Source organism: Lissotriton vulgaris, chromosome 8, assembly GCF_964263255.1.
Source record: "Lissotriton vulgaris chromosome 8, aLisVul1.2, whole genome shotgun sequence".
In the NCBI taxonomy this organism is placed as follows: Eukaryota; Metazoa; Chordata; class Amphibia; order Caudata; family Salamandridae; genus Lissotriton; species Lissotriton vulgaris.
In genome coordinates, this window is record NC_141696.1 from 478,779,698 (window position 1) to 478,804,525 (window position 24,828).

Consider the following 24,828-nt stretch of genomic DNA (forward strand, 5'->3'; position numbering starts at 1 on the left):
GGAATGTAAGAGGACGGAACGCGCATGGAGGAAGGACAAATTTGCAGACAAGAAAGACACGTTCCGGGCATCCATAAGAACTTACAAACTCGCGCTTCGTAACACCAAAAGTTTATTCTATGAGGAAAGAATAAAAAACTCCTCATGCTCCGCTAGGGAAACTTTCACTATTTTAAAAGAACTTCTCCATGTCCCAGATCCCCCAGCGAAATCCCTTGACTCTAACTCCGCGGAAGACAAATGTAACAAATTGGCAACATTTTTCGATGAGAAAATTCAAAAAATCCTCGCCTCCCTACCCTCAATCGAAATCAGTGTCACAGGTGGTGACAGTTGTAATCCTCCCCCCTTCATTAGCCCGCATCCTGACACCCCTGTTCCATACCTTGACACCTTCGGTCCGGTAACTACAGAAGAGGTAGCCGCGATGTTTGCCACAATCAAGAGTGGCTCTCCCAGCGACCCGGTCCCCATACGCTTCCTGAAGAAAGTTGCCCCCACCATTGTCCCTCCGCTAACTGCCCTCATTAATGCCTCTTTACTTCAAGGAGAGGTCCCTTCTAGCTGGAAAGCGGCTGTTGTTAAAGGTCTCCTCAAAAAACCCTCACTGGACCCTCAGGACTTAGCCAATTACAGGCCAATTTCCCTCCTCCCAGGGAATAGCAAAATCACGGAGAAATTAGTGAATAAAAAGCTGTCGCTATTTTTAGAATCTAACAACTTGCTCAGGAGCTCTCAGACGGGTTTCCGCCCAGGTCAGGGCACTGACACCGCCCTCCTGGCGGCAGTGGAGAAGGCCAGATGCATTCTAGACACAGGAGGATCAGTGGCAGTGATCCTCCTGGACCTCAGTACGGCCTTCGACACTGTTAACCACCAGGTTCTAATCCAGCGCCTGGGAGATATCGGAGTGAAGGGCATTGCCCTGAAGTGGCTCGCGTCATTCCTCAATCATCGCTCCTTCCAAGTCTGGGAGAATGACAACCATTCCCCAGCAGTCCCCCTCTGGTGTGGAGTGCCGCAGGGCTCGTAACTAAGCCCGACGTTATTCAACGTTTACATGTCCCCGCTGGAGGAGGTGGTCACCCCGTTTGGAGTGACGATCATCAATTACACCGATGACACCCAGCTGGTGGTAACCCTCTCCCACCCCAACCAAGAACCATCCAACCTCAACAGCTGCCTTTCTGAAATCCAGGGATGGATGAACAACTCAGCGTTGAAACTTAACGGGTCCAAAACCGAAATTCTGCTTCTTGGACAAAAAGGGCTCTCCCTGCCGCCCAACATCTGGCCCGCCTGTCTAGGTGAACCCCCTGTCCCCAAAACTGAGGTCAGGAGCCTGGGAATATGGCTTGAGAAAGACTTGACCTTCAGAACCCAGGCAAAAAAAACGGCGGGTATCTGCTTTGGACTTCTTAGGTCATGTTGGAAAGTCTTTCCCCTGCTCCCTCCCACTTCCCGGAAACTGCTGATCCAAGGCCTTATTCTGTCCAGGCTGGACTACAGCAATGCCATCTACCTGGGAGCCCCCGAAGCTACTTTTAACACCCTACAGAGAATCCAGAATGCCACTGCCCGACTTCTCACCAACACCCCGGCCAGAACATCGGCAAAGCCGGCCCTGAAGCAACTTCACTGGCTGCCAGTCAGAGAAAGAGTTGTGTTTAAGGCTCTCTGCCTGGCACACAAAATCCTTCATAATAAAGGCCCCCCCATCCTCAAAAACTTTATCACTCCCTACAAAGCTACCAGAGCACTCCGGTCGGACCACGAGAATTTCATCACAGTACACAGAGTGAAAAAAGCCCGTTCTGGGGGACGTTGCTTTTCTGTGAACACGGCGAACCACTGGAATACTCTCCCTCGGAAATTGAGAACGGAACCTAATCTCCTCCACTTCAGAAAATCACTGAAAACTCTCCTTTTTCCCAGATCTTTCCGTCTTCCTTGCTACCGCTCCCTCCTGACTATCTAGGTTCTAGCGCTGGTATGGTCACGGGTTACTACGCGCTCTACAAAAACCTTAAATAAATAAAATATAAATAAAAAGGAAATGGAGAGCCAATCATGATACCACCGACAGAACTATCCACAAGGCTGCCCTCAGACACTATCACCAGCAAATAAGAGTCACCAAGAAAAAAGCATTAGTGGACAGCAATGAAGGAAGCTCCAACAGCTGCAAAGAGAGCAACTTGATTGTTAAGGATTTCACCGGGCCATCAGCCAATGTCAACAGCATCACTGCCTCCCAACAACTCTGTGACAATCTATCCATTCAGGGGCCCCAATTGACCCATGCCCCCACTAAATCTACATCCTGGGAACATCACCAATCATCAACCACTGTGACCCCCATCATCAACACCTCAATCACAACAGCCACTTTCCCGGATGAATGGAAACTTGCAGAAATCAACGCCGTCCTCAAAAAGCATTTACCGACCCAAATAAACTGAGCAACTTCCGACCCAGCTCATTGCTCCCCTATCCAGCCAAAGTGATTGAGAAGTCCACCAACAAGCAACTCACAACTCACTACAAACTTCACCATCTTCTAGACAACACTCAATCAATATTCAGAAAGAGCAACAGCCCCAAAACAGCACTCATTGTGGCCACTGATGACATTAAAATCCTCCTGCACTGAGGAGAAACAGCAGCACTCATCCTGCTCGACCTCTCCAAAGCCTTCAACGCTGTCTCCCAAAACACCCTCATCAGAAGACTCCACGAGATTGGCATACAAGGATCTTCTCTGAAATGGATCTCTTCCTTTCTCACGGGAGGAACCCAAAGGTTCAGGCTGTCACCCGACACATTAGAGACCAAGAAATTGATATGCAGAGTCTAACAGGGATCATTCCTCAGGTCCACTTTTTTCAACATGATCATGACACTTCTCGCTAACATTATCCGATCACAAGAATCACTGCCATCTCCTATGCCAATGACACTCAACTTATCTTCTCCCTGACAGACAACATAACCATCACCAGAACCAACTGCACCAACTGCATGACCATGGTAGCAGACTGGAACAAACCAACTGCCAAGAGCTCAACTCCAACAAGACGGAAGTACTGGTCTTTCGCAACAAGACCACCCCATGAAACTTCACTTGGTGGCTGTCAAAGCTAGGACCAACACTCACAGACCATGCAAGAAATCTGGGGTTCGTCCTAAATGACAAGCTCGACATGACGGCTCAATTCAATGCAGTGTGCACCTTCTGTTTTCACATTCTACGCATGCTGAAAAAGATCTTCAAATGGTTACCTCAGAACACTAGACAGACCGTCATTCAAGCACTCAATAGCAGGCTGGACTACGACAACACTCTCTAGATCAGAATCTCCAAACAACTCCTACACAGACTCCAGCCCATAGAGAAGACCACTGCAAGACTAATACTCGACCTCCCACACCGCACCGCATCCACATCACATCCCACCTCAATAAGCTTCACTTACTCCCCATTCACAAGCATAGTCAATTCAAACTTCTCAAGCACACATACAAAGCCCTACATAACAAAGGGCCAGAATACCTCAAAAGCTGCATGCACTTTCACCAACCCACCAGACACCTATGCTCTACCTCACTCTCACTCGCACACATTCCACACAACCGCAAAAGCAAACTTGAAGGTTGCTCATTCTCCTACATCGCACCCAAGACATGAAACAACCTCTCTCAACACATCAGAGCCTCCTTCTCACTTCTTGAGTTCTGTAAGAAGCTGACAACCTGGCTCTACATATAATTAGCTTGGGGTGCACACACTTGCCCAAGTGCCTGGATACTCTTTTGGGTGATTAGTGCACTATACAGATCAATATAACATAACATAAATCAATATTTATTTAGAGATGCATTTGGAAGTTACAAAAATCCCAGGCAGTCTGCATTTCTTTTTAAAGTTTGAAGACCTATATCCTAAAGTGCCTTTCAGTAAAAATGAAATGTATGGGACATAAATAGAGTAAACCAAAAACTGAAGACACGTTATAAAGCACACCCGGTATCTGCAGAATAAATTAAAAATCACTTCATTTAACACAAGTGTGTATAGCTTGGCTTGCTACCTGTAGTGGGCAAAATTGTACGTGTGCAATAGAAATCTGCTGACAATGTTTACTTTTCTTTTCTTCAATATAAAAAGAAGCATTCATCCTCATATTGTAATTGAGTGCCCATTACCAATGATGAGCAGCAATGCCTCTTCAGCTGCAATCTTCTTTGCAGTCATATCATACTCACAGGTCCAACTCACTGGCATCCTGGTATGAACTTACATTTTGTCAACTAGAATTGTACCACGTGAAGTAAAAAAAATTGTTCATTTAACACCCAGTAGTGCAATTCTACAGGATAATAGAGTACCCTGTAGTGTTGGTGTAAATCAAGCAGTATTGACAGAATATTCATGGCAAAGTCCTCTCCACTTCCCTTATTCCTGTTCTTCCTCACCCTATTTTATATACTTTTCCCCTTAAGCTCTGACCACATAGCTTCAGAAAGTGTTAAATGTTTTACCACAGTTAGGACTAGCACACATTCTTCCATTGGGTATCAGCCGTTCCAGTTTTCACATGTCAAAAAACATTGACATATACCTGCTTTTATATCATTCTTGCTAATGCGGATCTTCTTTGGAATATTCGGACTTAAGTTTTTGTACTTTGAACACGCCAGTATTTTTCTCTTTTTTATATCATTTACTTATTTTGTGTGGCATTGACGTCTCATTTGTACAAAAGCATGCTAAATATCAGAATAACTTGATAAAAAACCCACAGACTGTGCCGCATCATTTGCTTATGTCACACAATATGCCACATAATTAGCTCACCTTGCCATATAATTTGTCTCTCCTTTGTCAAATTCTTTAGTCAACCTTGGACATAATTTGGTCCTCTTTTGAGACCTAGCTCTGGTGGCCCTGATCATAGTGAAGGTATTTCTCTGCAAGAAAATGTGTTTCCAGATTGTAAAATATCATGTGTGCAGGACAGGGTAGCTTAAAATGGGTTCTCTATGCCGACCACAGGCACTGCAGTTGGTGCATTGCAGAATAGCATGGTTTAAGACAGTCAAGGAAGGTTTAAGGTGTTATTGGCTGGACTAAAAGCGGTCTCACTGCACAGTAATTTGGAAAGCCTCTATAGGCCTGGTGGTGTGTAGACAAATGTGAGTGGTAGTAGGGATGAGTACTTATTTTTGCTACTGATCCACAGAGTTGTTGGAGGCACATCTTTTAGCTCGTAATGCATAGAAATATTTAACAAGCACTGCAGAAGAGTTCATATGTACACTCAGATGCTATTCCACAAGTGGAGCCACTGAACAACAATATAAAGGTTTATTATTTTTTATAATATTATAAAACGGCATATTATGAAACAATGCTGAGTAACATTTTTAAGCAAATAGTTTCAGAATATGGGGACATTTTGAGATTTCAATATCATTTTGTACCTGCTAAGGAAAGCAAAAACAGGTCTTTGACATGTATTTTTGAGCAGGACATCTTTTTTCCACTTACCGTTCTCGGGGTAAGGGCTTGGGCTCTGGACGCACTGCCGCCATCGTCAAGGAGGCCTGTCTGACAGGAGAGGGGATGGAAAAATTCAGATCCAAAGAGCCGGTCTTCCTGTGCAGCGGGTGCATTCCCATGGCTCCTTGCATGTCACTCTCGATAGGACATGACCCTGCCCGGCCGTGACTAGACAGGGATGAGATCTGGGGTCCTACGGCCCCGTGACCAGCGACATCTTCTGCGGCCAGGTGAGGTTCGTGGGTCGGTGACACAGAGGGTGGGGTGCGCGACTTCTTCTTACTCGATCCAGCCAAAAGCTTCAACAGCCCACTTTTCTTCTCTTTCTAAAAGGCGAGAATGAAAAAAATGTATTATTTGATAGCGTCTGCCTACGCAGAAAAACACATAAGACGTATTCATTTTACTGCAGCAATAACGCTGCTCTTAGACCTACATTCAATTAATTTTTGTGTAAAGAAATATTTACCAAAAAAGAACACTCGTAAAACACAGGAAGAATTCTCAGAAGAAGTCAGTGAATTTAAAGAACGCAAGAGGAAACTTTTACACAAGCATTGCTTGGTAAATGGAATGAAAAGCAAGGAGGCCCTCAAGCATTACATAACAATATATATCTATGTGGGGAGTGGCTTAAACAGCATTGAATACGGCCTAAGAAGTATTGAGGAAGGCCTATCTGAACAGGTAACTATAAAACTATCACAAGAGGTGTAACCTACGTAACTAAGATAGTGGGTACTAAGAGAGTTGGACAGGTGTCAAGCTTCTTGCCAATTAAACATATCCCTCTTAAACAGAAAGTATATCAGAAATGACCACAGCACTATCAGTGGCGGCTCCTTCACTAAGGCAGAGGAACATCGCTCCACTGCTCTGCGGCAGTGAAATAAAGGAAAAGAAAAAAATATAACTTGACGTTATTCTCATTTTATTTTGACCTGCTGCAGCAGCTTTGCAGGTCGGGCCAGGGCTACTCAGATGACAGAGGAGCAGGGGGAGTGGTTAGCTCACTCTGTAAGTGCGCATAAATGGTTGGCCCTCCATCTCGGGCCGACCAAATATTCATGCTCACTTTGCATATTCTCCACCCAGAAAGTATTGCAGCCTGGGTAGAGAACATGCCCAGATGCCCACTGCCTGTCTGAGCACTGAGCCACGGCAAGCAAACCAAGCACAATGCTGCATTGCAGCGTTGTGATTGGCTTAGGGGAGCCTGGGTGTGCTTCCTGTTCCGGCCAGGTACGTGACGACAAATGAGAGATGCGGCAAAGAAGCAGCGAGGTCGGTAAGTCTTTTTTTCTCCGTTATTTTCATCCCCCCGCCTCACCATCCCTGATCTGTGCCGCCCCCACTGAATAAATTATCTCATTTTCATATGTTTCACACTTCAAAGAGCCTCATTAGCAATAGTATATTTGTCAAGGAATATCCAGAAAAAAAATATTTTTACAAGCAGATATGCATCAATTGCTTACCAGTAATTGCATTACTCTAAGTCCTATTCCCTCACTTCTATTCATTATTCACATGAGGCATTCCTGCCTCACCAGACACCCATACCACGTGATGAAATCTGTCATCAAAAAACCCCCACCCCCTCCAACTTCCTGTAATACCACACAATCCGAAACCGTACCATAAGGTTGGCCTGGGCTAACTGGGGAGGGAGGAAGGGATGTAATGAATAGAAGCGAGGGAATAGGACTCAGAGTAATACAATTACCGGTAGGTAATTGATACATTACCCCCTCGTCCCTCCCCCGCTTTCCTTCATTACACACATGAGATGTACAAAGCCAAACAGGACAACCAAATTGGATATGCACAAAAAACATGATTATTAGAAAAAATACAAACAAAAAGGAAGCACTGCTATTCCGGTACAATAGCGGATAGAACCCTGGAACTAAAAACCTCAGACTGGTCAACCTCCTGGCCAATCCTGTAAGGAGTGGCAAAAGTCAAAGGGGAAGTCCAGGTGGCCACCCAACAGATTTCAGAAATGGAAGCCCCCTGGATCTCAGCAGAAGAGATTGCAATGGACCTAGTGGAAAGACCCTGAACCCCCAAAGGAGAAACCTGACCAGCAGACTTGTAAGCCAGAGAAATCAGAGTACGAACCCCTGACTCAAAGAAGAAGTGGAAGGACAAAACCCCTTATTTACTGACCCAAAATTCACAAAAAAGGAATCAGAAAGACGAATGGAAGCCACACGATCCACATAAATCAGGAGAGCCTTCCTGATATCCAACGAGTCCAGGAGCACCTCAGACTCCGAAGAAGGAGACTCAAAAAAGGAAGGCAGAATCAATTCCTGGTTCCGATGGAACTGGGAATCAACTTTAGGATGAAAGGAAAGGACAGGTTGCAAAACCATCCTGTCATCAAAAACCCTACAAAAGGGATGCTTGAAAGACAAAGCGCCCAGTTCACATAAGCGACGGGCAGAGGAAATCGCCACCAAAAAGAAAGTTTTAAAAGACAACAAACACAAATCCACAGAAACCAGAGGCTCAAACGTAGGAGACATCAGGGCCTCCAAAACCAGAGACAGAACTAATGAAGGGAAGTGCTTCCGAGGGGAAGGAAGAACATTACGCAAGCCCTTGAAAATACACCAAATCAAACCATCAGGATCAGACAAATTGTCCCAAGAACTCTGGAAAGCCTTAATTCCGGCCCACTGAAGCCAAAGGCAGGCAACCTTCAACCCCAAAGAAACCCCATCCTAGACAAACATCATCACCTTAAACAAAGTAGAAGAAGCAGTATCCAAACCCTTACCTGCCAGAGTCCTGCCCGTCTGCGCCCGTCCGCGCACAACCGGTCACTAGGGCCCATTCCCCTGCTCGTCGACTGACATACTCCTCGGGTGAGCTACACCAGCTAGATTCTAGCACTCTTATCGTAACCTCAACCACTTTAGCTAAGTTAAAAGAGACTGGTATACTGTCCACTGATAGGAGCATTATGGGACGTCACCCCAGCCTGAGGTTAACTAGTCTGAATACCAGATCGCTACAAAAACACCACCTTGAAATTTTTACTCTTCTTCATGATGAAGACATTGACATTCTAACTCAATTCAATTCAAATAACTTTATTTCGATTCCATAAGGAGTCATAAAAGTATACACGAATATAAAATACATAGATTGTCATAAAACCACAATACATATTTGCTTATTTAGGATTTACAATACATTAAAAATAACCTTAATCATATATGGAAAGGACATAAAGTGCAAAGTTAATTTCATCAACAGGCCAACAGAAGAAACATTTATGGATAGTTTACTTTGGGTAGAAGTCATGTAAGTCCCAGACGGATATGGGGCCGTCTCCTTTTTGGGGTGGGTAGGATCGTAGAAGGGGGACAATGTTCCTTTTTCTAAATTTTACTAGGACCAGATCCCCACTAATATCCTTAGTTAGAGACCCTAGCCAGCCCACCCTTCTAACACTCATGATACCTCCGTCATGATCGGGTGCGAGTTGTCTGTTTTTGGAAAGCCAGAATATGACCTTGTTTAAAAGTTCCTGACGGCTTTCAAATTTCCCACGGCAGGGTGCCGGTATTCCTGATAAAACAAGAACAAATGGGGCGGCTTCAGGGGGCAAGTGTATAGATGCTACGCTACTTGGATCCGCTCTGGCAGCAGTATGCCTATTAAACCCAGGTTTAGGAGTGGCTTTGGTTATAACAGGTTTTTTGGGAAGCTGTGGAGAAGTTTGGGAGTGTTTGCTTAGGTTAATAGGCAAGGAAACTTTGTGGTAGTGAATAGATCAGAACCATTGGGTATTGCCTTCTTGGGGGTGGATGGAGAAATAATTGTAGTATTTATCTCTTTTGTTATGGAGATAGCCAGAAGGGCTCTTCCCCCGTTAGGTGGATCATTAATAAGTGGTGGGAGGTTGGCTAAAATGATTCTCTCAATGCCCGTTATTCTATCACCCAGGGCGTTGATTTTTCCCACCAGTGGTGATACGATAGAGTTAAACAATAACTCTATCTGAGACAGTAAAAGTACTTGATCTACATAAGTCCCGCTCTTCGCCGTAATTAAGGGGGGGTTGGTGACTTGCGATATAGGAGCAGCGCACGATTTTGGTGTGTTTAGATGATTCCCACTTTCAATAATCTTGTCATGCTTCCTTTTGTCATTTGGGCCCTGAAACAAGGCAACACCTTGGGTATTTTCTATTAAAGATGGTAGGAGTAAATCACATGGTTTCCTAATTGGGGAAAAAATGCTAATGCTTTTTACAGGGGATGGAGATGCCACTGGGGCATACTTAGTGCTGCATAAAGAATTTATTTCCTCCCAAAAAGATAAGTTCTGTGAACTAACAGGGTCCAATGGGGGTGATTGCCTGGTATCTATCAGTTGTCGCGACTCATTCACGTCTTCACAAAGAGTGGGCAGTGATCGATTAGTCACAGTAAAGTTCAGGGTCCCCTGGCCTGGGTCAAGTATTAGAGAAGATTTCTTATTGGTCCCCTTACGTGACATAGTGCAACCTGGTAATATAATAACGATAAGATCGCTTTCAGGAAAAAGATACACTGACCAAGAAGTAATATGGGTGTGTAGTTCAAACGATGTGCTTCCTCTGGTTGCGATACCAAGGGGGGTGGCCCGTCCCGTCCTCCTCGGTCCTATGAGGGCCTTAGAGGGCCCGCCCTTTGCCCGGGCTTCGCCCCGGGCTATGTCCCGCGCGCTTCCCGCATCGCGGGATTAGGCGCTAGATTTAAGCACTGCAGGCGGGGGGGCGGGAACGCCGAGGGAAGAGGCAGCAGCTCGGGAGCAGAGAGCCTGCTGGTCCTCGCAGTCCCTCGGCGTCTGCAGTACTCCAGGTCCTTGCCCCTAATCACGCCCCACACAGAGTCACGAGCGCTGTCAAAGCGCAGGAAATCCCACGTCGTCCTACCCAGGGACCAAAACACCGTCTCTTACAGAAACGTAGTTGGGTGACAGCTCTCTACCTGATATCATTGCCTCCCTCCCTAACGACTATGATGCGATTTGGCACAATCGTGCTGATAATGCCTGTGGGGGTGGGGTGGCAATTCTCTTTAAAAAACACTTAACAGTTACTAAATTAATGGCCGAAACAGTGGATCTAGCTGACATACTTGGGGTGAAGATTACACTGAGAAACACCTGCCTGGTCATCCTTACAGTCTACCGCCCACCAAAATCTACTGCTATGTTTAACAACCTATTGACTCCAATCATTTCAGATATATGTACACGCTATCAAAAGGTCCTAATAACTGGAGATTTTAACGTCCACTGGGACAAATTATGCAAAGATGGGGCAACGCGACTGCTGGAAAATACTATGACCCCACTTGGACTTAAACAATTAGTAGAGGCACCCACACATATCAAAGGTCACACTCTGGATCTTATCTGGACCTCTGATCCGGCTGTAGTGCTAACAGATATTCTACCCTGCATATGGTAAGACCATTACATGATAAATTGCGATATCCCTATTGATGGCCATCTGCCTCAACCTCTACCCCTTAAATCCAAAAAAGTTCGTCAATGGAGGAAAATTGACTCAGAAACCCTGACGGACACTCTTCTTAAAAACTCACAGTTTTATGATACGCATGGGGACCTTGATCAGGAATATGCATATCTAATGCAAAATCTCGGTCAGGTCATTGATCAAATTGCACCCGAAAGAAATCAAAAGATAAATAGAACGGTAAACGGAGCCCCATGGTTCAATTCCTCCTTGAGGGAACACAAAATAAAACTCCGCCTTCTAGAGAGACGCTAGAGGAAATCAAACGATCCCATTGACAAGGATCATTATAAATCGTTTCTTAAATTGTACAAAACCTGTATTCGGTCAACACAAGCAGAGTATTATGAATCCCGACTTAAAAACGCGGACGATGTACAAAAAGAAACTTTTAAGATCTTATCAGAGTTGAGCAAGAAAGTAGAAAGATCAGAATCTCCAATTGATTGTAACACCTTTCAACACTACTTCCTCGACAAAGTACAAACTATTCTTAATGACATCAAGAATACCTCCAGCAGTCACTCCTCTCCTCCCTATTCCCAATCCCCTCCGCCAAAATATACCATCTCTAAGTTTCCTCCGATTGATTCTACAGTCTTAGGACAGCTCATGAATCGAACAAAGTCTGGCTCCCCTGCAGATCCATGTCCCCCTAGCATCTTTCGCCTGGCGCTTCCAGCCCTAGAAAGTCATTTTGTCTCCCTACTAAACAAATCATTAGACTCTGGCCAGCTTCCATCCAGTTTTAAAGAAGCACGAGTTAGGCCCCTAATAAAGAAGCCGGGGGCTGATCCCATCAACCTAAAAAACTATAGGCCAATATCTCAGCTTCCTTTCTTGTCCAAGATTTTGGAACAGCATGTTCTGATATCTCTGTCATCATTCCTGGAGTCACGCCATCTACTCCAGGAACGTCAAGCAGGTTTTCGGGCGCATCACAGCACCCAATTGGTGATGCTTTCGGTGCTTGATGAGCTCAGAGGTATGGCTGACAGTAAAAAACCGAGTGCCCTGATATTATTAGACCTGTCAGCGGCATTCGATACTGTCAGCCATACCCTGCTTTCTGACAGATTGGCCGCGTTTGGGATACAAGACGTAGCCTATAAATGGCTTAAATGCTTTCTTTCTGGAAGATCTCAAAAGATTCAACTGGAGGACTGTATATCAAACTTGGGTATCCTGAAGTGTGGAGTCCCCTAGGGATCTGCCTTGTCCCCACTCCTTTTTAATCTTTATTTGCAGCCCTTAATTGACTCTTTGGTAAGCATGGGCTTTAAAACCTTTAACTATGCGGATAATACCCAGCTGTTACTTAGTATCGATAACACTGCATCCGCACAGACCCATGCTCAAAAAATACTTAGTCATATGGTGAGCTGGATGACAGCAAATTCATTGAACATCAACCCTGAAAAAACTGAGGTCCTGGTGGTTTCATCTGAAGCGCCTCCTTGGGGTGATTTGTTTTAGCCGCAAGATCTTGGCCCGACCCCTAAACCCTGTTCCAACGTAAAACGTCTATGCATAAAGATCGACCATGAGCTGTCAATGGTCAGCCAGATCTCCTCCGTGTTTGGGACCTGTACTAACTTAATTAGACAGTTACGTTAGTTAGTCCCTCTGCTTTCCTCCTCCACGCTACGTACAATTGTCTCCGCCACAATAATCTCAAGACTAGATTACGGGAATGCCCTGTATTTGGGTCTCCCCAAAACACTGATAAATAGACTGCAAGTAGTCTTGAACGATGCAGCTAGGCTGATCTTTAGGCTACCTAGACGCACTCATGCATCGCCGCTGCTATGTAAGCTACATTGGCTCCCCATAAAACAACGGGTGGAGTTTAAAAGTTTGTGCATTGCCCATAAGGCAATCTATGGTCAAGCACCTGTTTACACACCTTGGAGTTTATAAACCTACACGATCACTAAGGTCCTCGAACACTCAACTGCTGTCCTGTCCCCGCTATAAATTAGCAACGAAGGGTGGCAGATCTTTCTCAGTGGTGGTTCCACAGGTTTGGAACAAACTTCCAGAGTCTCTTCGTAAGGAACCTAACTTGTTGCAGTTCAGGAAATCCCTAAAAACACTCCTGTTTAGAGAAGCCCTAAGCTCTACTTAGTGCCATGGTTCTATGTATCTGTTCTTCTGTTAGCATAGCTTTCTTCTGTCAAAAGCGCCTTGAGACCTGACGGTGATTTGGCGCTATACAAGCTGCAGTCAACAATAACAATAACAATAACAATAACAATAACAACAATAACCTCGACACCACCTACTGAAAGAACGCCAGTGCTGTAAATAAGACTTGTTGCTGGATGATCGCCTAGCTGCATTCAGAGTCAAGGTCAAACCTGCCAGAACGCCATTATGCAGCAGCCCTAAACGTTCAACCTCCAGGCCGCCAAGCGCACCCTGGACCGAAAATCCTGCAGTAAAACAGGGAACACCAAGGGTGAGGGAGTCAGGGGCAATGACTACGCCAACTCTGGCCTCACCTCCACCAGAAGAGAAAACTAAGAGGCCCGGGCCAAGCCAGGGCAATCAGGACTACAGACGCCCCAAAATCCGGACCCTGAGAAGGAACTGGAGAAGCAGTGGAAAGAGAGGGAATGTGTACAGAAGACACTGACGCCACAGGCAGGAAAAAGCATCCACAGCCCAAGCTGATCCCTACCGATTCCAAGAGCAAAATGTGGGAACTTTGGCATTGAGAACACTTGCAAAAAGGTCCACCACAGGAACACCCCAGCGCACTGTTAGCTCTACAAACAAGTCCTGATGGAGACAAAAATCCACTCATGATGGGATGGCTCTGCTGGGAGCCTCTGCCAGAGTATTGGACACCCCTTGAATATGAATCGCAGATAGTGCCAACAGACAGGACTTCGCCCAACAGAACAACTTCTCCGCCACCAGAGACAGAGAAGGGGACTTGGTCCCCCCGCCTGTTCACATAAACCATTGTCGTGATCTTATTCGTCCTGATCAGGACCACCAAAACCCTCAGTAACCGAGAGAAGGCCCATAGAGCCAATTGTACAGCCTCCAACTCCCTCCAATTCAAAGACCTCCTGCTCTGAGACTGGGACCAGGAGCCCCTGGTTAGATGAACCCCCATCCAGGCCCCCCAACCCAACAGGCTGGCATCTGTGATGACCACTAAAGGTGCAAGAGGGGAGAGAGACACCCCCGCAGCAGATGATCTCAAACAGCCACCAACCCAGATTCTCCCTGAACTGAGGGGAAACTGGTATCAGAGAAGAGAGGGGAAGACAATGGGATGCCAATGCGCCAGAATGTGTGCCATCATCTTGTGCAAATAAAACAGGGCCCATGGAACCAGTAACACTGTGGCCTCCAGATCCTCCTGAACCTGGAGCCAACGAGCAGCCACCTGGACCTGCCTGGACAACAGATCCACAATATGAGACCAGGTCTTGGATACCCAAACCTCTGGCAAAATGACCATCCCCAAATCTGCACGAAATCTTGCCTCGATGGAGAGACGGTCCTGGGATGAAACAAGGCAGGATTTTCACAGATTGATAAGAAAATCGTGCTCTTGCGAAAAATGTCCAGAACCACCCCTCCGTGTCTAAGAGCCAACATGAAAGAGGAAGTGTGAACCAACCGGTCGGCAAGATAGGGATGGAGAAAAATCCCCTGACTTTGAGCCAAAGCCACCAATGGAGCCAACAGCTTTGTGAAGACCCAGAGAGCGGACTTCCGCCTGAATGGCAACACAGCAAACTGGAAGTGGCTGTCCCCTATTGTAAAATGCAGAAACTTCTGATGATCCCGAGCCATGGGAACATGGAGATAAGCTCCTGGAGGTCTATGGCTGCCATAAAGTCTTGGACACCTACCAATTGAATTATGGACTGTAAAGTCACCATTTTGAAATGAATGGTCCTGATCCACCCATTCACTCTTTTTAGGTCCAGAACTGGTCTGAACCCTCCGGAGACCTTTTGAACAAGAAAAAGAATGGAATAGCAACCAATTCCCTGCTCCTCCAGGGGGACAGGAACGATTGCCTTCTTTTCTAGAACAGCCTTAACCCTATCCAGTAGAGCCCACATCTTCCCGGATCCCTGAGGAAAGGAGTACGGATGGTGCCCCAGCTGGAAGGCAGAGCAACAAAGTCTATATGATAGCCGTTCCTGACAATGTTCAAAGCCCAATGATCCCTCACATCCCGATTCCAAGCCTCCAGAAAACACAAGTCTCCCGCCCACAGGCATTGAAGGCGCCCACAATCATTGTCAGGACTTCTGTTTGAAAGAATCAGATTGACCCTTGGCGCCTGCCAAGGAAGCTGACTTTTTCGGCTGGAACTTTGGTCAATGGTCCGAAAAGGGCTTGGAGGTATGATGGGAGGAATTAAAGGAAGAAGAGAAAGAAGGAGAATTCCAAAAGCGACAAGAGTAGGAAGACAATGAAGCCTTTTCCTTGTAGGGAAGAGCTTCGATCTTTGAAAGCTTTGGTAATCATGCTATCCAGCTGCTCCCCAAACCACATTTTACACTCAAACAGAATCTAAAGTAGAGAGGACATTTCAGAGAAATCCGCATCAACAGATTCCTACATGCCAATATCATGGAATCAGACACCATGGCAGAAGATCTCAGGACATCCGAAGATATGTCCACCAATATTTTTGCCTGTTGTTCCATCTGAACCAGTAAGTCAGAGCAATCAGTCTCCTCTTGAATTGCCGTGGTCTACTTCTCAAAGTCCGAAACTAAGGACTGAACATCATAAGCAGAATAAATACCAGCCTTTAAAGTCATATTCTCCACAGAGAAAGTCTTCTTCAGAGCCCTATCAACTTTCTTGTCCGTAGAATCTGCAGGAGAAGAATCCTCTGGATTAATTGGCGTAAAACTAATCAGAGTGGCCAACATGGCTTCTACCTTAACAGAGTGAGGAAGAAAGTCCTCCCCTCCACCAGAGAATACAGCTTTTGTAGAAAGCATGGAACCGAAGAGCGTTCCTGGTCATGCCATTCATAAGAGATCAAGTCCTTGATTCGACCATGAAAGGGCATAACAAAAACACGGGGCTTAACATACTGGGGAAAAATGCCTTCTGTCCCCACAGAAGATGGAAAAGGCGCAAATGCCAAGTTTTCCCGGATATGCTGCAGAATATCCAAATCGTCCTCTCTGCGCACAAATTTCTCCATAGAGGTAGAAGGACGGCCAGCATCAGATGCTGAGGAGGAGTCAGAGGGGGAATCCACCGGACCCCCCGCAGAACGAGAGCACCCTTCTCTTGGATGGAACCCTGGAATCCAGAGCACAAGCCACAGCAGCCTCAATCATAGCCTGAACCTCAGAGGCTAAAAGTGGGGCAGAAGAATCCACCAGACCCCTGGACTGACTCTGGAGAGCAGGAAAGGACTCATCATCCTCAGAAGAGAACAGGACATGCTTGCGCTTGGATGCATGTTTCCCCACCATAATGACACACAGTAAATCCAGCAGGGAGAAAACTAGATATAGGTATAACCCCACCCCAGGAGCGCGCAGTGACCCCAGACGCAGGGAGGGAAGGACACAATGAAGACAGGGCCGTACCCGCCATGCCCGATCCAAAAATGAAAGCCAAAATGCTCCAAAAACCGACCGCAGCACCACAAATGGCTGGCGCGTGGTACGCGTGCCTCAACGAAGGTGAGACAAAGAAAAATCCGGAAGTTGGAAGGGGGTGGGGGATTTTTTATTACGAATTTTATCATGTGGTATGGGTTTCTGTTATGGCAGGAATGCCTCATGGGTGTATTGAAGGGAAGCGAGGGAGGGACGAGGAGGTAATATCTCTTATCTCAGAAGACATCAGCCCATCTGAAAAAGTGAATTTTCCCTATGCACAAAGCCTGATTAGACCCATTGAGAGACAGTGCTTTAGATAGGACCAAATCACACAAGATACCAACATGAGAAACAATATATAAATGCTACATGTAATATTAGGCAAGGCAAACTACACAGAATATACAAGGGAGTTACAATGCAGAGGTTAATGATCTACTCAATTCTTGTAGTGCTCATATCCAGTAACCACTATGGGGCAGATGTATCAAGGGAATTTTTAGTCGCAAGCGCTGAGATTCGCAAATAAGCAGCATTTGCGACTAAAAATTCGCTAAATGGAACGTATGAAGAAAAATGTATAGCAAAATTAAGGAATCGCTAAATTTGCGATTCCTTAATTTTGCGTAAGCATTTAAGGAATCGCAAATTGCGATTCCTTAAATGCTATGCATCAAGCATTTCAATTTAGCGATTTTCCCTTAAGAAATCGCAAATTACCACCAACTTCAAGTTGGTGGTAATTTGCGAATTCTTACACAATTGCACTTTTTTGCATTTGTGAAGGTGCCATGTGGCGCACATACATGCCCTTAGGGCATGTATGTGCGCCATATGTGCACACATGTGAATTTTAGGGGTGCTGCAGGGTGTCCTTAGGACACCCTTGCACCCTTGAAATTATTCTCAATTTGTGATTCTCAAATTGCGAATCGTAAATTGAGAATACATTCCCATTCATTCCTATGGGCCTCCTGGCCCATAGAAATGAATGGGAAATGATTCCTTAATTGCGAATTCGCAATTTGCTATTCGCAATTAAGGAATAATAAGAAATCGCTAAAAAAATAGATTTTTTAGATACATACCATTTTGCAATTCTCAAATAGCGATTCTCAAAAAATCGCTATTTGAGAATCGCAAATAGGTATTTTGATACATCTGCCCCGAAGTGCATAATCATACTCCTAAACTAGGTCACAGAAGAAGTGACGTTGGAAAAGGAGCCATTTTGAATTCTGTCTTAAAGTCTTGGAAAGAGGCGGCAGACCTGATATCTGAATGGTAAAGTTGCGTCATTTGGATCGTTCCAGAAGAGAAGTTGTTTAAATAAATGAATATATAAATGTTTACAAATGGGCTAACACACACAAGCAAAATCTGCGCATATATTTTGTACATGAAGATGGTTTTAACATTGTAACATTGTAAATAATTGATGTAATTATTACCTACATCAATAGTACTTCTTTTTATCAACCTTAGAATCATTAAAAGCTCAGATGACCACAACGAGATTTGAAGATCTGACAATACAAGTTTTCGATTGCCACAGCAAGAAGATTAACCCATTGAGCGTTGCTAACAAGTACGTCTTCTGGTCAAGAGTGACAGATGGTATGGTAGATCAGTGGGTCAAGGCGCCTAATTCAGAGATCAGTGAGTATCCGTCATGTGTCAGCCACTAATACTGGTCAGATCGGTCAGGTTATTATTCAGTCTGTAGCAGTGATATGTTTAATCTCGAGGTTAAAGATTTGAATACTAGGAGAGCGCAGTGGGTTGTGCACGCTCTGTAGATACCTGCATTTAGCGAAACCTTTGAATTTTCATTCATACACCAGCCTTTTATGGTAGAGTATTTACAACAACAGAAGACTTCAGTGCAAGGCGCAATAGCATTCTAGACATCACCAACTAACAAGCATTTGCAATGCAATCGGTCTCGCCTTTGGGACCTTATATATATTTAGCTGTGCAGCACATTAGCCTGTGTGCTGAAACATCTACTGTTCTTTAACAAGGAGGGAAAGTAAGCTCCTAACTGCGTGACATGCCAGATATGGGAGCACATGAAGAGCAATATTGCCTTTAAGCGGGAAATGGTATAGTCCAACGCTCTGTTTTTAAAATAAAATCAGGGCCTTCGTGGTCATATCACTGAAAATACAAGATTTGAAAAAAATATTATTGTCTACAGATGCTCGTGGATGACAATTTCTATGGACTGGAATCTAGAGAATGCTAAAGTGATTCTAGTATTTTACAGACCTCTGCTTGTTGTTTTCTATCAAGATAGTTAAATAGAGGCAGTTGCCAGAAAAATTTAAAAAAGAAAGTCCCTCAGCAGAAAGCAATTCTGGTATTTTACTGACCTCTGCTGGTCGTTTTCTATCAAGACAGTTAAATAGAGGCAGTTGAACAGAAAGAAAAGTCCCTAAGTGGAAGAAGACAAGTCCTAGGGCTGATCTCCAGAGTCCACGAAGTACATACACATATAAGTATATAATAAGTATATACTAAGGTACATACAAGAGGTCTCGAATGCTCTACCTAAAAAGGGCGAGAAAGTATTCACTGCAGATGGCACGTAACTGAATTCACGGCGGAAGACATATAGTAAGGATGTCAGTTGCTTCAGCCCATGACAGTTCCCAATAAGAAGAGCACCCCACCTCCTGCAACCCTGACATAACAAATGGGTATGTGCCTTTATCACTGACAGTAGCGTCTGCTCCTACTTTGCCTAAAGCTTATCAAAGCTACCTCCCTGTGCGTAAAGCATTGTTGAACGCTTCCACCATCCACCAGATCTCTTTCCACGATGCCACTGCATAGTCTCAATCTTGTATTGGTACAGGTTCGCCTTGCTGGGATGCAAATTCTCTTGATGGACTAGCATTTCTCCACCCCTTGAGGGTGCCATTGGCATTGTCTTGCTCAGTTGTCTGTCCTTTGGCAGAGGACAGGTAGCAATGCCTTAGATTTTGAGGTTTAGGATTGCACTTAACACTTGCGTGGGCGGGGAGACATGGTTCCCAGGGATCATGCTTTGATCATGCTATGATGACTGCTGAGAGCCTAAAAGGGACAGAGATCCCCCTGGTGGGTTCACACATTATGACCTCTTGCTATTGGTGCTATTGCCAGAGCTTTCTTGTACTTGTCAAGTGGGTAGTACAACATGTGCCCTATCTAGTATAACATTTCAATGGAAAACCACAGTATGTATGCCCATTATTCGCAAACACTTGTTTCCATTCAGTGTATCTGGAATACTTGCACGGGCGAACCTGCAGTCTTACCACAGCTTAATAGCTTTTAAGGTGTTTGAATGTCCTGATTTGTAGTATTGTCCAGATGAAGAATTGTGAGATAGTCCACAAGGTGGAATGGATGTGCTGACTACTGTGACTCGGTTACACCAATTAGCAGCAGAAACTACCTGTGCTAAAAAAAATAACTCAGTTGACTCTCTTTTGACGTGAATAGAAAGAATAAATTAAGGATGATCTGGTTCATTCGCAATACCCAACTTTATTTTCTGAACTTAACCATCTGGTGCTGTTGATTGAGGATTCATTTAATACATATAATTCACCCCTAATGTGGTCCCTGAACAGCCCAGAGGCAGGGTGAATTGTATTCAAAAAGTAGGACAAATACTTTCAAGTAAAGAAGGACTTTCAAGTAAAGAAGGACTTTCAAGTAAAGAAGGACTTTAAGGAAAGAAAAGGGGGCCATTCCAAGAAAAGGATTCTAATTTCTTCAGACTCTATCTCCTGGATCAGGGTTTTCTGTGGTCCCAGAATTTCAAGAAGTACCGATGTTAGTAGATGTGGTGAGGGGTCCTTCAAAGTGAAAATGAGTGCTGCTGAAGGGCTGCACTGTATCTATCGGGTGATGATACTAGGTATATGACTCAACCCTTTGTTAAATAGCCGCTGAGGAATTTTTGATGAAATCAGTCCTTTCCTCAGAGAAAGAGAGAAGTCCATTGGCTCCTTATTTTGGATATTTCGCAAATAATAATTATAATTGTTTGTTTCTTCTACCGATTGTTATGTGAGGAGAAAAATAGAAAGGTTGCTTATACCTCTGCATTAGTGGATACTAGCACCTGTGGAATGGTTATTATTCAGGATTAGTCCCCTAAAAACACCCTCTTAAAGAGTTTGAGATTGAATCACTTCAAGAGACTCTTAAAGTGATTCAAACATTTAATGGCCCACCATTAACTTCAGGTGTTATATGAGAGGCCTCGTCGCCATTGCGATTCTCATTTGGTGATCACACAGAAGTGTTATCTTTTGAGATCATTGCTTCTCCTAATTGCTTATGCGGTAAATTTTGGAATTCCTTGAAGAGGCATAATCTGCATGTCGGCTGATCTACTCAAACAATGTCTTTGTTATCACAGTTTTGCCATGATTATTGCCATGCTTCTGGACCTTAGCGGTGAAATAAAGGACTCCACATTCAATTTAATAATGGCTTATCTTTCTTCAGAGTCACTGCAGTCCCATGCTATATTTGTTGTTGAGCCTAAGGTTTGCTTACTTTTCTCTCACGGGGACCAGAATGTGCCATAGCAATTAAACTCAGAGCTATTGTTCCTTTAATCTTTTTTTTTATTTCAGTATCATTTTTATTGTTTTTTTTACAACATATAACATATAATCGTCAACGCTTTGTCGTTACAGGGTGGCAGCCCGAACTGGATGTGTTGCTGCTAGTACAGATTCACATTATATATGTTTGGCTGTCCCCATATCCACTGTCCTAGTAAAACAACACACACACAAGACACAAGGAGATCCTACGATCATTCAGAGAGTTCTATCAAGAACTCTACAGTAAGGACCAATCTCTAGACCAGGTAGGCTGTACAGGTTACTTAGACAGACTAAACCTCCCAAAGATAACGAATGAAGAAGCACAGACACTGGGACGGGAAATAAGCTCAGCAGAAATTGAGATAGCGATTAAGTCTCTCAAAGACAATAAAGCACCGAGACCAGACGGGTACACGGCCACTTTCTATAAAAAACTTTCCTAACGCACCTGCAATCAACCATGAAAAAAGTGTTCAATCTCTGCGAGGGAGTAGGAGCGGTTTTTACAAACCATGACAGAGGCAAGCCTGTGTGTGCAGTTTTATACTGTTATTTCGACCTGGCAAAGTAAGCCTTTCGCCAGAGCCAAATCTTCCTTTTTAATACATATGTCACCCCTAGGGTGGACCCTGAACAGCCCAGATGGCAGGGTGCAGTGTATTTAAAAAGTAGGACGACCATGAAAAAAGTGTTCAATCTCTGCGAGGGAGTAAGAGCGGTTTTTACAAACCATGACAGAGGCAAACATAATAGTTATCCCAAAGGAAGGCAAGGACCCACAGCAGCCCCAAAACTACAGGCCCATCTCACTAATCAATGTAGATTGCAAGGTTTATGCCAAAATCCTGGCCTCAAGGCTAAACACGGTACTCCCACAATTGATAAGCAACTCAAAGGTAGGATTTCTAAAGACCCGCATGTCGCATGATAACACCAGACTCCTGTGCCACATACTGGAACGGGCCTCCAAGATTGAAGAACCAGCAGTGACTATCACGCTAGACGTAGAGAAAGCATTTGACAGGGTATCCTGGTACTTCCTAGAGCAATGCATGCAGACATATAACTTGGGGAATCGTATGCACAGAAAGTAATGGCACAGTACGAAAAACCCAGAGCTCGAGTAGTAGTCAATGGGGGCGTCTCAGAACCCTTCACCCTACAACAAGGGACAAGACAAGGTTGCCCCTTGTCCCCCTCCTTATTTCTGCTGGCCTTGGAACCACTAATCAGGGATATCAGGCCAATGAGGAGATTAGGGGGATCACCATCAATGAAGTCACAGTCAAACTAGCCGCGTACGTGAACAACATTCTCATAGTCACAGAGAGTCCCAACTCCTCCATCACGGCCCTCATGGAGACCATAGGAAAGTATTCCTTTAATCTTTAACTCCGAGGGAAAAGGAGCTCCTAAAGGCTTATTTACAGAGATGATGTTCTCTCTAATAGTGGTTCAGTCGGATCTGTACCTTGATCAGACTGACTATCCATTATTGCCATTTCCTGAAATAAGCCTTCTCATGAGCGTTCTATGAAGTGTGCAGCCTGACCTGATCACCTATTTTAGAGAGCCTCATTCCAGTCAAACTATCTTAATTACATCAGACTGTAACTGGGCTGTTCATCACAAAAATCAATTCTCAAAACATCATATTGGCTGCCTCTATCATACAGATTACACACTGCCTGATTGCCACAATTATTTCAATTAGATGCATTGAAAAGGCAGGTCTGACCTGTGAAACGTGCTGGCTGTATCTATGCATTTGAAGAATTGAACAGTTATTTTTGGAATGAACAAGGAGGATTATGAACATGTATCTACAAATTTCATCTAAGAAGAATATTTATTCAAGTTGGGAAATAAATGCTGAGAAATGTGTGTATGGACTCATAGCATTTTTCTTCTGTGATATCTGTTCTTTTTTGACTCATCTATATGGAGGCATTTACAAGTGATAGATAAGGCACAACTCACGTGTTAACTTATTTTTAATAGCTTTTTTCACCTTCTAACTACTATTAGTTCCTCTGGCTTTTGCTTTGTGCAGTTGGAATTTGTTAGACCTGGCATCCTTGGCTTGGTTCTTCCCTAAGTTTTTCCTTCAACCCTCCTGTTTTACTGACTTCATTTTTGCTGGCTTTAGAACTCTGCACGCTTTATCACTGCTAACTAGTGCTTAAGTGCTCTCTCCTTTAAATGTAGTGGAATGGGCTTACACCTAATTGACATATTTAATTTACTTTTAGGTTCCTAGTAAAGTGGTACTACATATACCCAGGGCCTCTAAATTGAATGCTACTAGTGGGCCTTCAGCACTTGCTTTGCCACCTGCTTAAGTAGCCCGTTAACACATCTCAGACCTGCCATTACAGCCTGTGTGTGCAGTTTTATACTGTCATTTCGACCTGGCAAAGTAAGCCTTTCGCCAGAGCCAAATCTTCTTTTTTAATACATATGTCACCCCTAGTGTGAACCCTGAACAGCCCAGATGGCAGGGTGCAGTGTATTTAAAAAGTAGGACAAGTACTTTAAAATTTTACATGTGCATATTTTCTCCACCCCTAAAGATACTTAGACCTGGCTGCATGCCAAGGGCGTGGCTCAATCCGTCTGGAGTATCCCTACACCAAAGAGTGGCTGGCGCCCCGACTGATCCAGCGCAGGCACACATCTATGCAATCCAGGCCCACTAAGGTTCAGGCAGCAGAGGGGCGACCTATGGCGCTACAGGAGGCCTCACAACACACTGCAAACCCTTTTGGAACTGCTGCAAACCGATGATCTCTCAGAGGCGGAATGCAATTTCGGTGGTTCAGGGACATCGTCGATAGAAAGTCATCTAGGCTCAAAAGTCACACAGCACTCTGTGGATGATCTTTAGGGTCAGCGCTTACAAATTATGAACCTTTGCACAGAAGAGCTGCCCTTCTTGCACTTCATCCTGCACATTTCGCCGCCACTGGAGACTCCCAGATCACCACCGCTGAGATGTTTTGGCAGCATAAAGATAAACTGTTGTAATTTTGATGGGTTTGATAAGATTAAATCAGCACCGAGCCTCAGCAGTGGGGATAGGTACTTTCATGCACCTCTGAGAGACTTCCAAATGGCCAACTTTTGCCTGGTGTATGGTTTTCCTGTTGTTTGGGTTCTGTTTAGGGATGTTTGTTGGGTAACTTCATGGTCGCCCGACCTGAGGGGAATTTTTTATCCCAGTTATGATTGTTATTTTATGTTTGTTTATGCAAAGCCTTGGTATACTGATTTATATGTGTGTAGAATGCTTTGGAAGGTTGGGTGGCGGCAATACTCGTTTGATCATGGTGGGGGCGGGAACACGGTTGACATTTTAATCATCATATAGCGTATTTTCTATCAATGCACACCATGGGTACACGCACTAATGATATTACCCCACAGTATAATGTGGTGGCTTGGAATGTTCGTGGTATGGCAGCCACTACCAAGCTCTACCGAGTTCATAATTAGCCA

At 44.5% G+C, this 24,828-nt stretch overlaps 1 protein-coding gene across 1 annotated transcript in view; it reads right to left on the reverse strand.

The window, feature by feature from the left end:
• Positions 1–24,828, reverse strand: part of SH3RF3 (SH3 domain containing ring finger 3) — a 221,561-nt gene that overhangs the window by 39,705 nt on the left and 157,028 nt on the right. Inside the window, exon 3 of the mRNA XM_086934277.1 lies at positions 5,552–5,889. Coding sequence (XP_086790403.1) covers positions 5,552–5,889 — 338 coding nt within the window. The remainder of the gene's footprint in view (positions 1–5,551; positions 5,890–24,828) is intronic.